Consider the following 15,077-nt stretch of genomic DNA (forward strand, 5'->3'; position numbering starts at 1 on the left):
TTCACAACAGATCACAAACTCGAAAGTTTTTGTGATACGAAAACCTCAAAAAATTCAAATTCAGCTCACCTGTAAATTTTCTATAGAATTTTGTATGGAAGCTAAAAAAAAAAACAAAAAAGACTTATTTTCAAACCACAACTTTGTTAATAAATAAATGAATAACAAAAAATGAATGATTGTGATACGAAAATAAATATAAATTAAGGCTGTGTGCGAATTGCGTTAAAATGTAGGTTAAAATTTCTACCACTATTAAATTTTGACGTTTGGTTAAAAAAGCGATCAAATTTATTTTTACTCTGTGCGAATTGGGTTAATATGTATTAAATGGGACTTTTTTCTTGGTACTAATTTGTTTAAAATTCCCTCAAGATAAAACAAAATTGGGTTTCTGAAAAATGGTTTTTCTTATATTCAATTAATTATTTTTTTTTTACAAAACCCAGTTGAAAATGTATAAAGTCAAATATTCTAGTATGAAAATGTAAGAAATTCTGAATTTCACAAACTTTTTTTATTTTATCGATACTTCATTACGATCAAAAAGAAATATTTAATTCAGTCTTCGAACACTTATTCATAGTTCACCAGCTGCCAACAAAATAGAAATATAAAAAACAAACAAACAAATTATAGATTTTCAATTTTTCAAATGGAATAATAATTTGAGGAAGTACTTTGTATTAATACTTTTACATTTCTTAAAATAGCAACGCATTATAACAAAAATAATTTCAAATCTATTGCTATGTTTCCACCTAGCCTAAATACGAGATTTAGCTAAGTAGATTTAGAATTAATCTCGAGATTTATTCTAAATCTACTTCGCTAAATAACGGATTTGGGTTCACTTACCTTAAATGCAAGATTTTGCGAAGAAGATTTAAAATAAATCTCAATAAATCTCGAGATTTATTCTAAATCTTATTAGCTGAATCTCGGATTAAGGGTAGGTGGAAACGTAGTATATCTTGATCTTTATATCTTGAGAAACGTCAAATTTTAACCACTTGTGTCAAATTTTACCCTGCTCCACAATTGGGTGGATTTAAACCCATTTTATTCACCACGCTAGTATCAAAATTTAATCAAACGTCAAATTTTAACCAACATTTTAACTCAATTCGCACACGGCCTAACTTCTTAAAAAAATATTCACCTAAAGAACTAAAAGCGAATCCAAAGTGATACTTCCTACATGAACACAGTAGTTCTATTTCCGAACACGGACTTTAAAATAAACCAAAACTCACGAACGCATCCCACCAAATTTGACATTTGGCGGACTGACGTGTGCGTGTGCTGTATCCATATGACATTTACAAGAAATTTGTCAAATAATACACACTTGTAATTTTTTTGATAACAAAAAAAAATGTGTTGTAAATTTTAAACATGAGAGTGCAATAAATTTAATTTAAATTCAAACCGATTTAATAAATAATAATAAATGCAATCTTGCCCAATAGGGGCATTGCATTCATCCATACTGTTCTATTCAATTTTCAACTAAAATCGATGTAAAACTTTTCCATCGTTTCGTTGAAACAACATTTTTTTCTAAAATTATTTAAATAAATTAAAATCATGTCATGTGGAATCCACAAAGCACTCTGGATGATTGTCACCATCATCATAACATTCTTTGATCTTTTGGACTTGTGCATTCGCAAGATAAAATCATTCTTGCTGCGGTCATATGACTCGCTCAGTCATCGTCACAATTCTTATGAGATTGATTATCTGGAACGTTGTAAGCCAGACCTAACAAAAATTCCAAAACATCTCAGTATTATTGTTGGCCCAGACAATGACACTGAAGCAGAGGTATTGTCTAAAATTGCAGCCTTTGCTTTGGTCATGGACATCGATTACATCAGCTTTTTCGATGTCAAGGAGAAAGTTACTTTGGAAAATGTACAAGTTCCCAAATTTATTTCGAGTAAAAAGATGCAAAATGGACACTTTTTGTGGTCAATGCCAGGTGATCGGAGCAACAAAACGGCTCAGTTAAAATATAAGAATGGAATGGAGAAAGCAATTGAAGTAAGCATTTGATTAATACACTTATTTACTTAATAGTGGACTGTCGTAAGATTTATATCTCGGAATCAAAGGAAAGTCAATGAATCGTTTTATTAACTTTGGAATTGTGTTTTTAATAGTTTAAGAAAAATGTTAGAACAAAAATTTTTGTCCGCTCTGAATTTTTAATATTTTTTATGCATAATTATTATTTTTCGGTTTTTTTCTTTATTTATATGTTTAGTTTAAAGTTACTTTTTTAAAAGGAGAACAACTGTAACAAACTTGACCTTTGGTCTCAAAGTAGGCTGGTTCATTACAGTGAACTTAGTTCACATATTTAGTTCAATTTAGTTCATCGTATTGGGAATTTCTCCGTAATGTCATTTCACCAACAAAATCCAATTGTTGTTTTGACTGAGATACAATAAACAACTAATTTTTATTAGAATGGACTTATTAAACTAGTAGCCTTTTCGTTTGGTAATTCTTAGAATGGTCCGGGACTGTCCGATCCGGAATTCCAAACGCAAAAACTTGGATACTTCTTTTTGATTCTGAAGTTTGGGTTTCTTTGTATTTGTGAAACGCCAAATAATGCGAACGCCTGATGAAAGTTTTATTTTGTTTAATTCCATAAAAAGTTATCGTTTTTTTGTTTCCTTTACTTTATTTCAATATAATTAAAAGTTTGGAATAGTAAAATATCTCAATATTCTGAAATGAAGAACAAACAATAGCTGCGTTCCTTTGGAAATATTTATCTACTTTTTAGTACTTAAAACTACTTTGATCTACTTTGCTATACTGAAAAAGTAGTTCAAAGCAGCTTTAAGTACTAAAAAGTAGATAAATATTTCCAAAGGAACGCAGCTAATAGCAATAGGTTTGTTTATTAAAACAAATCTAGGACAGATTAGATGAGAGCAGCAGAAGTTTGTAAATAGTGTCAGAACAAGAAAGAACAGAAAAGTTCAGCTTCGTATTTAAAAAGATTGACAACTGTCTATACCTTTTGCAAAATTTAAATTCAAAAATCATTTCTTAAAATAACTATAGGTCTGTTTAATGAATCTGATCGGTACAGAAAAGATTCGAAAAGTACAAGTTTTTGTGTTTCATGAAAAAAATCTCGCCCCAAACAATCTGTCATTTTATGTTGCATGAAGTTATTCAGTTTTTCAAGTTTTTCTGCTCCTACTTTTGGGGTAGAGCAAGTGAGTGAAAAGTGTCAAGTGTCATCTGTTTGTTGGATTGTGATAAATATAAGAGAAAATAAGAATTTAAAAAGTAAATTTCTCAAGAATTTTTGATTAATTACAAAAAAAAAAATACAAGTAAATCATATATTTTGGTAAAAGATCATTTCAAGAAATGGTTTGACAATATTTACAAACTTGTGCTGCTCTGGTCTGTTCTGTCCTAGATTTTTTTCATTAAACAGACCTTATACTAAAATAAATGATTTACTAGCACTTTTAAGATTCCCGTAATTTTTTTTTTTGTTATTTTTCAAAAACTCTTGAAATTCACTTTTGTTTATCTTATTTTTATCACAATCAAACAAAAAGGCTGACAATTGACACTTTTCACTTTCTTGCTCTACCTCAAAATCAAAAGTAGGAGCAGAAAAACTTGAACTTTTCTGTGCTGAAAAACTTCATGGAACATACAATTACAGATTGTAGAACAAGTTGGGCGAGTTTTTTCCCATGAAACACAAAAACTTGTAATTTTTGAATCTTTTCTGTTCTTTTCTGTGCGGATCAGATTCATTAAACAGACTTAATAACATTCCATTACTATGAAGTCTTAAATGTGAACATGTGTGCGTGATTTTCGTTTTGATTCTGCCTCGAAATTTGGAATCGATTTTCTCTTCTTTTCACAATTAAAACTGTCATTGAGTGCCAAACAAACAGTTTCAGAATCGTTAGTTAGTTAGTTAGTTTTAGTTTCACTTATAAGTAGCGTACATCAATTAACCGTGATTCGGGGAACGTTTGTTTTGGGGTATTTATAGATTAAAATTTTTTGTAGGTGATAAAAAATCAAGGCCACTACAATATAGTCTCAAAAATATTTTGTTTAACCTTGTGACATAAAAAATTCGGGGACATCATTTCTGGAAACGCTCTTAGAATCTGAATAAATAATGTATCTCACAAACATAATTCTGCATTTTTTGGGTATTTTTAATCAGTATCCTATCTAAGTATGACTGTACACAAAAAAGTTACAAAAAAAACAAAAGGAAAATTACTTGTGACCAAACTATTTCGGACATGCATAAAATGCATTTTTTGTAGAAATTGGTCTCTGAACCAAGAAAAAAAGTTATATTTGATTTATTTAAGACCTACTTTCTTAATATAATGATACATCATTTGCATCAATACTATTTCTAGACCTCCTTAAGTCGTTTTGAAGACATAACCACTATTTCGAGGAGCGTTTTTCTAGTACAAATTTTTAGGGTTTTTGCGGTAAATTGAAAAATATACATTTTTGTGCATTGCCCGTTCATGAACCGACGAATTATGGCTATAGCGAACATTTTCAACATAAAACAAAGTTGATTTTTTAAGAATTCGGTTGTCAAAATTTCCCACCTCCATGATTTTGACCCATACTTTTCAAAATATTTTCGGTGTGTTGAACTCGAATCCAAAATATTGCCGTAAAAAAATTAAAAAAAAAATTGGTCTACTTTTGAGGCCATGAAGAAAATTTTGTTTAAACACAAATCCTTTCAATTTCTAAAAGAACTATTTTCCTTTCAAATTCTTTGAAACATGTTTTTGAAAAGAAAATGCTTATAAAAAAGATTTTAATATCGATAATGTTGTTTTTATAAATAAAATTAATTAATATCCAAAGAATACATCAAAAACTAGATACCTTTTGCGTTTTAAAAGTTTTTGTTGTATATAAACAAGCTGTAGACTTAGAAAATATGTGAATAAAAAAAACGAAAATTTCAAGACTTAAAGCTTAGAATATGAACTAAATACAATAGAAATTTCATGTTTCTTTCTCATTCAAAATATAGTCAAATCATAACTTTAAATAGGGTTTTATTTGGCTTTTCTAGTGTTTTTGGCTTTTTAGTTGTTTTTTTAAACAAGCGTTATACAGATTCATTGACTTTCCCTGAATTCCTAGAATTTACAAATTTTATGCTTTAAGTCTTTAAGGTACTCCACTATAAGAAACTTATTTCCTTAAGAAATTTACATTGAAATTCATTTCAGGTTGTTGTACTAAGTAAAAATGAAGGAAAACCTTTAATTGCTGAAGTCTGCAGAGAGCTGTTTGAAAAACGTGACTCGACAGAGATTCAAGAAGCCCTAAAAGATCGACCAAGTCTAACAAGTAAAATCTCAAAGTCACTTCAAAAGAAACTAAATAATATGCCCGATCCAGATTGTGCCATAATATTTAGTAAACACATGTGCACATTTGGATTATTGCCCTGGCATACGGGATTTACAGAGTTTCATCTAATTAAGACTGGTAGTTACTTTAATGTTGGAACATTTGCGAGAGTTTTGTATCGGTTTTCCAAATGCGAACAGCGATTTGGTCATTAGGTCTTAATTATTGTATTAATTTAGATGCTATTTTTTTTGTCCTTGTTCATAGAAAAAATAAATTAAGACATTTGTAATATATTAAATAAGTAAACAAATTTGAAAAGACATACAATCCGTTTTTATATAATAAAAAAAGAATAAGAAATTTCATATAGGATAGCGGGATCACAAAATAAATGATTAGATATGAATAAATACGCCCGAAATGCTTCAGCCTATAATCAACGGGTAGAAAGAATGCTGTACAGTAAAAAATGTTATAGTTAATCTAGTGACCATGTAAAGTCATGGTTAAAAAGGTGCCGAAGTAAGAATATTTTCGACAAATAATAATTTTTTGTTACTTACCTCAAAATGAAGAAACGTGTAATAATTGTTCTTAGTACAAAGTTCAAAGATTGAAGAAATAATCTTGATGTTTGTTGATAAAGAACTTATGTGAATCATAAGTTTAGAATAATTTTGTTTTTTTTTTTGTAATAACTTAACTTATTCAATTTGAAACTTCAATTGACCTCAACTCCATATGCGTTTCGCCCAGTGGACTCAACTCGAAAATATTTCGAAATAAAAACAAAATTTGTCTTCACTTTTGTTTTTTTTTTTTTATTAACCCTTTTGGTAGCAGCGTTACTCTCATGTAACACATCTTAATAAATTTGTTAAAAAATTTTCCATTAAATAATTTTTTAGGTTTCAACGGCTTAATTGAAAGATAATAATACCTAGTAACTGGATTAGTACAAAAAGTTAGTCAAATATCATACTTTTAATTTTTTTTATCGAAAAAGGGACTGAAATCCACATTTTTTTTTTTGCAAAAAAAATTTTTTATATATTGTCATAATTTTGAAAAAAAGATATAAAAATGTTAATCCAGAAAGTGTTTTGGCTTAGAAGAAGTAGCATACATTATTGTTCTATAAAAAGTTATTTTCTCAGTTGTCCGAATTTTTTTGGTGGTCATAGGCAGTGTTACTTACATGTAAACGAGAATAACACATTAGTTTTGCTATTTATTGTGATGTTTTGACACGATAATACTGAAAAAAACATTTTTCAATATTGATTTTCATAGCTTGCGTTCGACAGGGTTAATGGCAAATGTAATCGCCATTGTCAGAAACATGGAATAAAATTTGTTATTATTAGTGAAAAAAATCAAAAGTGTAAAATGGGTAGGTACAGTGTTAAAATTACTTTACATCGGAGTAAAATTAGTAAATACTTCGGTTTCACTCTATAAAAGTGTTAAGAAACCGGTTTTTATAAGCCGGATTTATGCTTTTAACTGACCATCTCCTGATTCCGTCTTTTCCGATGTTAGGTGAAATCATTCCTTTTTGTATTTTAATAGTTAACAAAATTGAACTTGATATAAAAATCAAACATAACATGACGACTTTGTAATTGGAAAAAATAATAATAAAAAAAATAATAATAAAATAACAGTCCTTGTGATGTTCTTTTTTCAAACGACTATAACGATTCCATATTTTTTTTTTCTCGAAAAATGCATTTCAATAAAAGAGTTGGCACACTTTTTTTAAATCAATGCATTTAAAAAGATGTTTTTACTTCTTGGCCCCTTTAGGGGAAGTAGTTTTTTTCGTATGAAAACAATTCGATCAACAATTCGAAAACAATTCGATCAATCAAAAGTCCCAAAAAGTAGTATTCCTCACAACGATTCAGAGCCAAAACAAGTAAACCGATTTGGTTCAAATTTAGTATGCATTACATACATATATGATTTTATTGTTATTTCCAAGCTTGTTTTAACTTTCTTTTTTTTATCTTTTTAAGAACGCATGCCTCCAATATATCGATTTCGAAGACATTGTTCTAAAATTTTTTTGTTGGAAGTTAAATTTTGTTAAAAATTCTATCAATTTGTTGTACCCAATACAAAATAATTCAAAAAATTGTTTTTTTTTTTTCTTCTAACTAACTATTAAGAGAAAAAATTGTTTTAAAAGCATAGATACGGGAAGTAAAATACTGTTTCAAAGTATAAGTTACTCGAACTGCATTTAGTAAAAAATCTTGAAGATTTGGCGTGATCAGGTTTGTTAATTCTGGAGGCACATAAGATGATTTTTCACCATATTCCATTTAGACTATTATTTTCGGACGCTTTCTCAAGAGCCGTTATTTTTGTTTAGAAAAGCCAACTAATTTTTAATATGGTCGAAGTGTATTGTCAAAAAGCAACTCCTTCAATTCAAAAATTATTTTCATAAAAGTTTGAGCAAAAAAAAAAAATTAAAAAATTCGGGTCATGTCTTCAGGAAAACAGAAAAATAAAACATTCTTTTGTTTGTTTTATTGTATTAAATTCATTATCACTTAAAAAATACATATTTACAACTATAAATAACTTTTTTACATAAAGTAGGTACCTTTCTTTCTTTTTACTTTTACAAAGGTTTAATTTTGTCCTTTCAGAATGTTTGTTTTATTATTAAAATTTTGTATAACGTTTTGTTTGTGATATTTCGGAATATATTTCATATACCGTGACTTATTGTTGGCAATAAAATGTAGGTACACGGACATAGTCTTTTAAATATATTTAAAAGGACTTAAACCAAAATAATAAAATCGTCACTCTTTCAAGTGTGAATTTTTTTTATGTCGATTAAGTGAACTAACTGAAACATAAACATTATGACATACATCACACTCGTGTGGCTTCTTACCTATATGCATCAATTTGTGTGTGGCAAGTAAAGCGTATGTAATAAATCTCTTACCACACGTCTTACACTCGTAAGGCCTATCATCAGTGTGAATTTTTTCGTGATTATTTCTTGTCACTGCTGTTCCAAATGATCTATCACAATGCGAACATAAATATTCTTTAATACCATCATGAACGACTTTCTGATGTCGTTTCAAATTGACTAAATTATTAAATTCTTTACCACATTGATCACATGGATACATGACACCTTCATTGAGATGTTGTTCCTTTATATGTTGCTTAAGTTTGCCTTTAGTAATGAATTTAATGTTGCATATATTGCATTCGTGTGGTCGTTCGCCAGTGTGAATTCTTTCGTGATTATTTCTGGAGGTTAATGTGCCAAAGGATTTATCACAATATGAACAAGGATACTTTCGTAATCCATCATGAACAACATTGTTGTGTCGTTTCAAATTTAAGGGAGTAAAGAAGACCCTTTCACAAATGTCACAAGGATAAGTTTTTGTTAAAGTGTGATAGTTGATGTGTGACCTCAATTCAATTCGAGAGGTTTTTTTAACACCGCATTCTGGGCATTCGAAATTCTTGATGCCATTGTGTCTGTTCATATGGTCAGTTAGTCGGTATTTAGTCATAAACCTTTTGGGACATTGCGGACATTTGTGCGGACGTGGTTTTCCACTGTGTAGGAAGCGGTGATTCTTAAGATTTTCTGAGCCTTTCAGAACTTTTCCACACTCCTCGCATACAAAGTATTTTGGGTTGTGTGCTTCTGTGATGTGTTTTCGGAGATTTCGTTTGGAGGACGTAGTTTTGTCGCATCCCGACTCAGTGCAGGAGATATTTTTTTCAGGTACTTTTAAGTGCTTGGCTTTATCGAGTTCTTTTGGTTTAGGTTTTGAGGATTCGTCGGAGTCTTCGTCGCTTAAATGAATGTCCGATTCTATAGCTTTCCCTTCCAATGAGGACTCAGCTTGGATAGATTCAAGACATTCATTGTCGAATAAATCTTCGTTTTCATGTTTAGCTTCTGTAAATACAATCGAATCTGGACTGTTTGAATCAATTCCTTCGTAGCTTTTTAGACTACAATCATTGTCTTCATCGATTTCATATTTAAAAGCTGGTGAATCTTCTTCCTCCACCTGGGACTCAGGTTGGTTTTCCAGAGTTGATAGTTCAACTTCAAAGGATACTAAAGATTCATTCTGATATAAGGAACTACATTCGTTTTTCGTAGGTTCATTATCAGCAGGGAAAGCATTTTTACTACCTAAAAAATTCAAAAGAGTCAAATTTAAATCATATAAAAGGAAAAAATGCATTTGTTAAATAATGTAAAAAGAAAAATAAAAGCTTGATATTCAATTATGAAAGTATTGAACTACCAAAAGCTTTTTAAAGTTTTCAGGAAACAACCTCCTGAGATTGTCTCTAAGATGCGTCTTAAATGAGCTGAAAGAACTCTCTACTTGAGTAGAAACGAGTATATCCAATTTAAAACTATCGAAGTTATTCACTTCAATGTTTTTGGGAAGTCAGGAGTTGATGTAGCATTGTAGCCATTAATTACAGAATTTATTTGTTCAACTATTTTTAGGTCCTGATTGTAGTTCAAAACAGTACTTTGTGAATTTTCAATAATTGATTTTCGTTGTTATTCTTTAAAAAGGGGAACACTTGCCCAATCGGTGTCCTTTGAAAAAAAAAAAGATTTAAAAATAAAAATAAATAGCTATGTGGTCCATACTTTTTTTTTTGGTCACCCGTGAACATTCCTGTGAACTTTCGTGGTGAAAAAAAAATTGGAGATTTGCTTCACGACGTGAAGTAGTTCACGTGCAAAATGTATTTGAAGCTCTTTCACTCGTGAATCTACTCTCCCTACCTATGTATATATGTATTTTTCGAAAAAAATTAATTTGAAAATTTAATACAAACAAAAATTGTATGAATTCACTTCACGACTTGCTTCACAAGTATGTATGTACTGTACTAGGCTTAACGGTAGAACAAAATTCAATTTTTTTTAATGCTTGAGAAAAGAAAAGTACCTACTCAATTTTCCTATTTTCTTTTTCTAGTGTGTTCAGTACAAGCAAATTTGTTTTCTTAAGATTATGTTACGACTAACTATACTATATTTTTAAGCGAAATAATCTCAACTTAAATGAACGAAACCGCACGCTATTATGGTTTATAGAAATTTAGATTTAGTACTAGGTAAAATAGTAAATAAAATCTACAAATAAAAAAATTATTGTTACACTCATGAGACTTGGCAAAAAGTTTGCTTTTGGGATAAGAACCAAGGATCAAAAAGTCTATATAAAAAAAGGGGTGGGGGTGGGGGGTGGAAAGGTGATTTTTCGCGGACAAGAGGGATGCTGAATCATAAAAATAAAGTCAATATGATTGCTCTAAGAAAAGCTATTGCCAATTAAAAACAAGGGTGCTTGTTTTTTTTACTTCAACAAGTAAATATTATGGAAACCCATGTGAAAAACAAGATACATTGATGAAATTCGGGATGAAGGTTTAAGATAAAGCAGGCACAAAGGATTCATAAAATTTCTAAAAATATTTTTGGTGAAAGGGTGTTTTTTTAATGGGTTGAGTTAAATGTGAGAAAGGTATCATAACAACTCACATAAATTTTATTAATTTTTTAAACTGGGTAAAAAAGTTTTGTTTTTTATAAGAGTTACGGCCAATTTCTTCACATAAGTCCTAAGTCAGCTTAGTACCCGGTCTAGCTAGGTCAGGTCCTAGCACTAGTACTCGGTCCTAAGGAAAAGTTAGTACCTAAGCATTTCTTCACATTTATAGGACCTGATCTAAGTTCACAACGCGGTCCTAAGAAATAAATCGTATAAAAATGGTATAACTGTCAATATTTTATTTTAATATTTCAACAGATTTTACAAAATATTAACAGACAAAAAACAGTCCATTCATGAAATTAACATTAAAATAATTTAAAAAATATTGTGATGATTGAGAACAAAGACAACAAGAAAAGAAGATAAATTATATCAAGAACCTTCACTATCAAGAATGACGAGAATGTGACGATTTTGTGCATAAGTGCCGGCAAGCCTGATAGCTAGTTCACTAACGACTCTGGAAAACCTGGAAAAGCCACAGATAAACCAGTTTATTTTATTAATAAAAAAGACAGTTCATATATGTATATCTCAATAAAAATAACATTTTTGAAAACTGAATCTTTATTGTCTTGGTGCAGTTTTGTTTTTTAGCAGTCATTGAATGAAGATAATTTTGATCATAGTCTGCAATACTATTTGTAAATAGAATCTTCTTGCAAAGACATTTTGTGTTGGAAATTGTTAGATAGATATCGGACGGCCATCACTGATGCCCGTAAAATAGAATATATTTTGAGTGAAAATTGTATGCAGGTGGCTTCAATTATACTTTCATAAACTGTGGTTTTCTTATTAGAAATGGATAATCTTGTGCAGTGCCAACGATTTTGTTCCATAATAATTTATTCAAAGACTGCATTGCTATTGCGATAATCTTTTAAAAAAAAATACAAATTACAAAATGCCAAAATTAGAATAAAATTCAATAAACTCAAAAACTACACATTTCAAAAGACACCAAAGCTCAAAAATGCTCATAAAATTTTAAAATAAATGCAAAAACTCAATAAGAATTGAGTATTATCGTCGCTAGACTGTCGATTTTTAGGTTCTAACTTTTACGAAGTCCTAAGTAAAACTCGGTACCAATTTGACAGTACTACGACTTAGAACTTGTGTGAAGAAATCAGTTGCTACCGATTTGAGTACTAACGATTGGTATAATAACCAGGTCCTAGCTTATTTTGAGGAGCTAGCTAGTACCGAGTCCTAAGTAGTACTCGGTCCTAAACTGACAGTTCTAGGGCTTAGTACTTGGGTGAAGAAATGAGTTGATACCGATTTGAGTACTAACTTTAGGACTAGGACCGGTACTAGCGCTAGGACTCTGTGAAGAAATTGGCCGTTAAGAATCTAAAAAGTCTACAAAATTATCTTTAGTGAAAGGGCGTTTTTTTTAAGAAATGATAAAATTCGGAACTAGGATACCACAAAAACTGGGACAAAAATGTTACACCAACGAAAATCGTTACATATGTTTCATTTATAACAGAAACGAAGAATGGGTGTTTTTTTTTTTTTTTGTAAATACGGAAAACCCGCAATTAGTCCTATAAAATCAATGGTATACATGTTACGCTTACGAAATTTATTAAAAATTCTGTCTTTTCCATGGGAATTACGAATACAATAAGTGTGCAGAAGTTATGTTACTTTTGAGATTAGAAACAAGAATCAAAAGTGTCTATAAGAATATCATGGTTAAAAGGGTGTTTTTTTTTTTTAGTGAAAATAAAAATGATGGGTCACCCTAAGGAAATTTTGTAAAAACGTTGAATTTGGGATAGAAAGCAAGAATAAAGAGATTTTATAAAATAAATTTAAATGAAAGAGTGTTTTTTTTTTCGAAGAGACAGTAAAATCTTTATTTTTTTAATAATTGACGTTTGACGCTATGATTTTTATTTTTAAAATACGAAATGGTATGTTACCAGATTATTTATTGGATGGATTAGTGGAAAGGTCAGCAGTTCAGCCTTATAGTTTGAGAAATGCTACCAACATCAGACAAAGTTCAATCTTCTATGATGGCATTAACTATTTTAATAATTTACCAAGTGGAGTGAAGAGTGAATATAATTTAAATACATTCAAAAAAATTGATATAAACTAGTACAAATAATTCAATTTTAAAGTTTAAGTGCCCTCAACTCCAAAATTATAAAGCGTTTCGCCCAGGTACGACGGTGGGCTCATCGCTCCACTTAAAATAACAATAATTTTAGTAATTTTATATTATTTTTTCTTCGTTACTAGTAATACACGTAAGATCATAAGTATATGAAATATTAACAATTAATAGTATATTTAAAAGCCTTTTAACTAATCTCGTTTTTAATTACCTCTTCTAGTGCTAAGGACTAATAGAGTCCAATCTTATTTATAAGATGGGTACTCTTGGCTTTAGCCAGGATGGTATGCGGAAACTCTATTATTATTAAAATCTGTAATTAGTCCCAAAAACCGAACGATTCATTTTATGTTTGGTTTCGATGACAAATTGAACGTTTTTACTTTAGTTTTTAGACGTTTTATACAAAACACAGAATTGCCCAAAATAGACAAAAAGGCACTGATGAGTAAAAAAGGCATAAAAAGGAACTAACGGTTAAAAAAGGCACAATTAAAAGCATATATATTTGAAATCAGGGCGACATGCATTGTGTTTGTATAAAGTCTATACTTTCTTACGATACCGAAGAAAAAAAGGCAAAGTTAAGGAAATCCGCTACTATCATTTGTGAAGCTTTCTTTAATGATTTTAAGGCATTTGATGATTTCTTGGTTATCATCTTCGGAAGACAACTCATTTGCCATTTTCAGACCTAATGCTTTTTTGTCAATAAATGTTAACCAATCCCTGTTAAAGTAATCATTTTTATTGTCATCTTTACCTTCAATAATTTGATCAAATTTCGATGTGGAAGGCTTCTGTTCTAAATTTATATATTCTTTAAATCTAATTTCTGCAGATATGCACATTAATTGGAAATTATAGAAATCATCAATTTTTGTAAAACATGATTCACATAAATTTGTTGGGAAGCCATCATTTGGCTTTATGGACAAGGTGGTGCATGAAGTAAATTTCTTTGGAAAATCTTCTATTTCGAAGATATTATGATGGAATTCATTTAAATTTTCAAGGCATGTTCTGCAGGTGGAATCAATGGTTAAATTAATTAAATGTTGAACTTGTAATTGTTCCATTTTATTAGTTTAATTTAAAGTTTTTCGAATAATTGGAAAATAAACTTGTTTACATTTTTTTAAACACGGTCGCATTAATTTTGACGTTTTGAAACGAAAACAAATAAATGAATGCATTCAGTGACTTTAATGAGAAAAAAGCGTTCACGTTTGCTTGGTTTAGCTTTTATTGTGATTAGGTCATATAATAGCCAAGTCAAAGGGTTCGGACTTGAAAAATGTATTTTGGAAAAAGATTGAAAACGAAATCGCATTAAAGCCTAGTACCCTGCTGATACGAACGGAAAAATCTCATGCAAAAATGACACATCGAAATTATTATAAACGAAAAAATTTCGTTCAACTTTCCGTTCTGCAGTACGCTGTACACAAGCCGGGGACATGAATTGTGTTAATTTTCCAAACAACATTTTGCTAACGAAATCTTGAACGAAATCTTAAACTTATTTTCTGATGTTTTTTCTTGAATTTTTTGATTTGTATTTTTATTATTTTTACTTTGCTATAGGTGATGCCCGATGATATTTTTTCATTAACATGTTTGCTGTTGACTTTGGAGACTTCAAAATTTTTCGTTTCGCTTCAGCAGCGTACTAGGCTTAAAAATAAAAAAATTAAAAATAAAAAATTTCACAAAAAACAAAAAAATAAATTTCGTTTAAGATTTCTTTGTTCTATTTTTGTATGGAAAATTTCATTTCGCTTCAGCTGCATACTAGATATTTAAAATCTCATGAAAATTACACGGCTAGAAAGTTTATTTTTACTCTTCTGTAAGATTTGGTAAAATGGAGTTACGCACATCACCATTATATGTCACTAGCCCTGTTCCATTGGAGTTTACTACTAGTACATGTTTTGGTT

The 15,077-nt window shown here is 29.9% G+C and overlaps 2 protein-coding genes across 2 annotated transcripts; one reads left to right on the plus strand and one right to left on the minus strand.

The window, feature by feature from the left end:
- The first annotated feature begins 1,317 nt into the window (after window positions 1-1,317).
- LOC129906475 (dehydrodolichyl diphosphate synthase complex subunit nus1) lies at window positions 1,318-6,213 on the plus strand. Its single transcript, XM_055982258.1, has 2 exons — window positions 1,318-2,049; window positions 5,283-6,213. The coding sequence occupies exons 1-2, from the start codon at window positions 1,591-1,593 to the stop codon at window positions 5,619-5,621; spliced, it is 798 nt and encodes a 265-aa protein (XP_055838233.1). The 5' UTR covers window positions 1,318-1,590; the 3' UTR covers window positions 5,622-6,213.
- A 1,718-nt stretch (window positions 6,214-7,931) lies between these two features.
- Window positions 7,932-14,234, minus strand: LOC129906176 (zinc finger protein OZF-like). Its single transcript, XM_055981851.1, has 2 exons — window positions 13,898-14,234; window positions 7,932-9,607 (listed from the first exon to the last, which is right to left on the minus strand). The coding sequence occupies exons 1-2, from the start codon at window positions 14,211-14,213 to the stop codon at window positions 8,232-8,234; spliced, it is 1,692 nt and encodes a 563-aa protein (XP_055837826.1). The 5' UTR covers window positions 14,214-14,234; the 3' UTR covers window positions 7,932-8,231.
- Window positions 14,235-15,077: the final 843 nt, after the last annotated feature.

Source organism: Episyrphus balteatus, chromosome 1 (assembly GCF_945859705.1).
Source record: "Episyrphus balteatus chromosome 1, idEpiBalt1.1, whole genome shotgun sequence".
In the NCBI taxonomy this organism is placed as follows: domain Eukaryota; kingdom Metazoa; phylum Arthropoda; class Insecta; order Diptera; family Syrphidae; genus Episyrphus; species Episyrphus balteatus.